The 6000-nt window shown below is 39.8% G+C and overlaps 1 protein-coding gene across 1 annotated transcript in view; it reads right to left on the bottom strand.

Annotated features, from left to right (window-relative positions):
- Positions 1-328: 328 nt before the first annotated feature.
- The window catches only part of CALCRL (calcitonin receptor like receptor), a 29088-nt gene continuing 23416 nt past the window's right edge, over positions 329-6000 (bottom strand). The window contains exon 12 of the mRNA XM_009643609.2: positions 329-550. Coding sequence (XP_009641904.1) covers positions 329-550 — 222 coding nt within the window. The remainder of the gene's footprint in view (positions 551-6000) is intronic.

The raw sequence follows: 6000 nt of genomic DNA, 5'->3' as shown, positions 1-6000 counted from the left end.
CTTCATTGATTCCCTTTGTACAAAAAATTGCCAACTTTGTCTACACAGTAGAAACTGAAGAGGCAAAGTCTGTATCCTTATGTAAATGCACATACATATATATAGATATATATGTACAGATGTCCATACTATATAGATACACAGAAACACAAACATATGTATATATGCATATATATACATACATATTAAAAAACACGTTGGTTTAGTTTGCATCATTCAGGAGAATAGCATATCCCAAGTTAGGTAAAATCTTCTGGCCGTGAAGTCGTTAAATCAAACTTGGAGTTCAGGAGGGTAAGCACACTGGCACAGGCTGAGCCTTTGGCAGTCAACCATACAGCTTTTCAGTTTTTAAAACAACGCTCTCCATGTCATGGTAGCCCTTCCCATTTAAATGTTCACTGGTGCAGTCATGGTTGTAGCTGTAGCCTTGAACGTCACTGATTGACGATACGGTGTAGGAAGCGGTACGCATAGCATCTGAGTGGCTGAAGCTGTGCTCAAATTGGATTTTGTACTGATTCCAGTGTCTTCTCAAAACAGCTTGGACCTATGCCAGAACACAAGAAGAAATGCACATCAAACACTTGGAAAAATATCACTGGACTTCATTCTTTGATGCACGAGTGCCATAATATGCATCTAAGCAAATTAGGTAGTAAGGCTCAGTAATCCTGGAAAATGGGGGTACCTACATGACATGAGATGTTCTGAAAGATTTCCAATTTAAGTAGGCATTATTCTTTGGCTAATCTGGTGTGAAATAATTACATTTTACAATTGTAGTGTGCTAGCTGGTCAGGAAAAGCACAGATTACAGGAGGAGCAGCAGCAACACAATTGTCTGCTTTCTTCCCTGTGGACTGAAGTCCAGTGTGGACAGATGAGATTTACAGGTGAAAAAGCTCATTTCTCTTCACCCTTATATTCAAAAGGCCACATCCTCAGCAGCTGTAAATTCTTACACTCTCAACAAACCATAAGTTACATTTCCTATGGTTCTGCCACAAGAAAACCTTTCTTAATTTCTGACCATACCAGGTAATCAAATGAATAGAAGGACAATTTCCCAGACTCCATATTTCTACTAGGGTTAAAAATAAAACTGATAAAATAGCCAAAGGCCCCAGCTGGTTTATGTGTCTCCACTGAAAGGATGTTATGTTTATCATAGCCTTCCTCTCTTACAATACGTTTAAACACCTGTGCATATTGGATGGATGAAGTGTCACATTCATGAGATTCACATGGAATTAGTCTTTCAGTGAAGATGCCAAGTGAGGAATGCTAAGAATGGGAATAGCTACTGTTGTTGCTTTTTCAAGAGACCTTTTTTTTAATGTTAAAAAAAACTGCCCAAAGATCATGAACACTTAATTTCCTCTTCAGCCACATTTTGTACACAAAGTATTCCTGCATTGACTGGCAAGGCACTGACTGTCAAGACATGCTGGGGGGACGCGGATACTCACATTTATCCAGCAGTGCACCCCAAATCACAGGCCTCATTCACAAGCATGACCTTCATTTCACTTTGTTACATTCAAAAGAACTAAACAGTGAACAGCGATTCCCACAGTTAAATGTTGATACTGTGGGTAAATGTTTTTAGGATTTTCCACGTCTTCAGAGTTTCTTTTGTGTTTGCTTTACATTTCCCTAACACAATGGCTTCTTTTGTCTAATTTTACTCTGGCTTTAATTATGAAAAATAAAAATAAATAGAAGAAAAGGGATGTAATTTTTAGACTTCCTGCAGTCTGGTATCAGATTCCTCTGTTTAAAGGAGAAGGTTGTATTTCTCAAAATCCTTACAAAGAAAAAGTAAAAGGGCAAGGGAAGAAGTATCAACTGAGTAACATAAGAAATTGCTATTTCAGGGCAAAGGAGATGCTCTTTTACTGTTTATAAAACCATTCCAATCCACTCAAAACATCTAAACACAAATCTGCAAACACTGAAATCAAGTGTCTTAATACTTCTGAGTATCTAATCTTGCTGCTCTTCATATCAAAATTCTGTATTTCTTCTAAATGTAGAGCTTTGTTTCATCATAGGAAGTATTTGATGAATTAATTTGCATTGCACAGCCATACATATATAGCCTTAAATCTTCACATGGGTTGAATCCATTTCCTGTAATCCCTCATAAAGCCAGGAGAAAAGGCATATTCCAAATTCCATCTTTTCCAAGGAGGAAGCTTGGAATTTATTTTTAAATCATATCAACCAATCTCTGCATATGACTAAGCTACGTTCCCTTTGTTCTCCTTTCCACAGGCAATTACTTCAATAAAAGCAATGTTTTATTGTAGACATACATACAAAAAATTACATACTGAGCAATTTTCCCTTTAGACAAGAAGAGCTTGAGATGGGAAAACATCAGCAACTGCAACTAAATGGCTCAGCCAAAGTCAAAGCAGTCTATTGGCAGAGCTGGGAAATAAACCAGACTTGCCAGGCTGCAAAAAAGCCTTACACTCAGGTCCTCTCCCACACTTCTTCCCAGTTGCTTCAGTAACACCTGTTTCTTCTTATTTTCAACTGTTAAGAATATGTGTAAGCCAGTGCTAAAGGCTATCAGTCCCCATAGATCAAGAGAGCCCTCAGCATCCCTGCAGGACAAGTGCCTTTGGCCGACTTATAGGGAGAAGCCAGCCTGTTTAGCTTGGCTCTCTGGCCAGTGACAGACTGATGTAAATAGTTTCCTCTGTGGGCAAACACCGTTTCCTCCGTGTCTGCCCCAGTGCCACCGTGCTCTCACGGTGTGTTTCTAACGAAACCATGCATTTCTGGCATTCTTCCCAAAGGCCCCGTTACTGCTGAATGAGTATTTGACCTCTGTCCTACTACAAGTATATTCTTGTAGGGTGTTACATCCTTTCATTTATTATTGCTATCTTTCAGTCTTCTCCAAACTGTCCAGTTAATCATTTACAGACAAAGATGGGAAAAATCAATGAAGCAGCTGATTTTCACAAGTAATTATACTCTGGTTAACCATATATGTGTCTCTACCCATGAAGTGAAAACAGAACTTTTATCACCTTCCCTCAGCTTTGAACAGTTGCACAGAGTTGTAAATTCCACTCAGGAGGGGCAGCACTTTGTTACAGGAAAGGATATTAAGCAATGCATTTATTGAAAGAAAGTAATGTAATAAATATAATTGTATTTCTCAGTTCCAGCTGGAAAATTCTTGCTTTCTCACTTTATTAGTTAGTAATGGCTCTTTTTGGTGAGTTTTCATGAAGGGCTCCTTCCAGTCAGCCTTTTAACATACCAGTAGCTCGATGTTCAATATAGCACAAATTAAACTGCTCAGTAGCCAATGAGGAGAAGAAAATCAAAACAACACAACCTCACCTACTAATAAAGGGACTGAATAATCCTGCAGACCTGAGACAATAACCTTTACTGCAACTTTTCTATAGACCACTGGAAGGAAAGACAAAAAAACCAGAATGCCACAAACCTTACACGGATCATGTAGGTCATTATTGTCACCTGCTATTAACAGCTCAGGAGGAATCTTTCTAGTGATTTATCAGAAACCTGGGACAAGCTGCTTCTCTGACTGCAGCCTGTGTCACCCCAAAGGCCACCTCAAACTGGAAAACACAATGAGGTAGTTGAGAAGCACCTTACTCTGTGGGAAGCTGGGACGTAAGCAGAACGTGAGGGTCCTTAGGGAAGCCCTACCACAGAAGATAAAGATGAAAGGTTCGCATGTACACCCTTGTCTGTAGGAGGTTTGTGACAAGCAGCTGCAGTGCATGTCAGAACTGGATTTGACAGACCATCCCTGACTGAGCTGCTCAAGAAGTCTGGAGATGTTCCTTGGCTACAGTCAGCAGGACATACCAGCTATTTTTCTTTCATGTCTTAGTTTCTTTTCACTAGAGCTCTCTGCTAGCAGGCTGCTTTTATTCACCTTTTGGCCAGAGGCGGCCTGCAAGCCACAACTGGAACAGGGTTTGGCTCCTCATATTTGGTATAGAAAACATTAAAAGATACAGTAGCAGTTGGGAAATGCTAAGATTTAGACAGAAAGAAAATAGTGCTTTTAGCATTTTTAATTGCCAATACCCCACTGGAAAATCTTTGCCCCGCTGTCAGTCCAAGCGTTGATTCCAGTATCAGTATTCACCTTTAAACCATAGGCTTGCTGCAGCCAAGCGGTAACACCGCTCTCTGATGCCTCTCGTTTTGTACAGTCTCTAATGAGGTGTTGCTATGACGGGTGATGTGCACCTTGTGCACAACAGCTCAGCTGCAGTTGCAGGCTTTGTTCAGGCATTGTTATGGCAGCAAGAGACTGTAACAGCACCAGAATACACGTGTGCTTGCAGGCTCGCGTGCCAGGAACAGAATCTTTTTGGTAGACCAAGGAAACACTTTTTTTTCTGTGCAGGCATTTTTTTCCTAACTACACTGCCATGGATTTCCCTGCTGATACAGTTGTTTATAAAGCAGCCAAGTCCCTTCTTAAAGAAGGTGGAATAAAAAAAAGTGGATAGTGGTCATTGAAGCACTGAACCCAAAACTAGTTTAAAAAGCATAAACTTTGACTCCATAGAGAGCAAATATGGACATATATGTTTAACAAAGTCAAGGCATGGGGTCTAAAAATAAAATACCTAAATTAGTATGTGTTAAAATGGCTAAATCCTTCATTTAACATTATCCTGCCAGCAGATGTTCAAGATGTGATTCATCTGTTACCATTTGTAGGAGTCATGGAAGAGCTCATCTTTTACCACTGATCAACCATGGTGAATTTAGGATACTGAATTAGTGGGATGACTCAGGTTTGCTTTTCTTACACAGCAGAAGAGAGCAGGTAAAAAATACAAGTTTGTATCCGTTAATATTCCATTGTTACAATTCTTACTGATTATATCATATTTTAAAATTAGGGTTTCAATTTATTTAAGTAATAAAGCAGCCTCAGAAGATCCACAAGGATTAAAAGACAGAACTGGGCGGTGGACAATGTTGTTTCATAGCAACTGCAGAGATTTTTAAGGTTCCCCCCCACCCCCATTTTGCACTGGAACAAGACAAATTCTCTGTTTGATTTTTTCCAAATATCTGCTTTTAGAAGGCATTCTGAACTATAACATTTAGAAGGGAAAGAATGCATGAAATATCAATGCTGAACGTGGGCAAGTGATCAAATCAGATGCAGAGTGCTCAATGACATGTTCTGCTTTGAATCAAATAGAGAAGCGGGGACTTGAGCCTAGATCTACTTTATGTTAAAATCCCATCAAAAACACTGCCCCATGCCCATGAAACTGTGAGGAAGCCTATCTTCATCTTTTCTGCCCCCTTGGCAAAAAAACCATCATTGAGACTCATACGTTTCTAAGGGCAGGGTGGAAATAAAACCTTGAAACCCCATGGTGGTTTCATTCCAATTCAATCAGCTTCAGACTTAGGGAGAGGAGGAAGGGCGAGCTGCATGAATCAATTCTAGTATTAACAAATATTTACCTGTAGGTAAATATACTGTCCAATAGCATTATATAAGCACACCGATACAATTTTATAACATCTGATAAAAGAAACTAAGGGTTCGGTCATATGAAAACATCTGGTTACTCCCACACATCTGCATACCGCCATATACTGCAACTGCACTAAATGTAGGACAAATGAACAAACAGATGCATAGGAAGAAGTGCAGGACTCTAATTGTTCCTTGGCCAAAAGTGTTGGAAAAGTACCAGTTAGTTTGTTAGTTTTTTGGTGGGGTGCTTTTGTTCATTTGTTGTTTTGGGAGGTGGGGGGGAGTGGGAAGGGAGGTGTTTGCAAGCAAGAGCCATGTTAACAATTTTGTATATGTATTTTTTAGCCTTTCTACCACTTTGACACTGTAAAGCCCTGTGGGTGTACTCTCAAGTACAGCTTGGGAGCCAGTTTCTGGACAAAAGTCACTGTGCGCACTCCAGAGTTACTGGACCTTGATCTATTCAAGATATCAGCAAAGCT

Source organism: Egretta garzetta, unplaced genomic scaffold, assembly GCF_000687185.1.
Source record: "Egretta garzetta isolate BGI_Z169 unplaced genomic scaffold, ASM68718v1 scaffold297, whole genome shotgun sequence".
NCBI classification, from domain to species: domain Eukaryota; kingdom Metazoa; phylum Chordata; class Aves; order Pelecaniformes; family Ardeidae; genus Egretta; species Egretta garzetta.
Note: the sequence above shows the minus strand (reverse complement) of the source record. Positions and strands in the feature narration are given on the sequence as shown.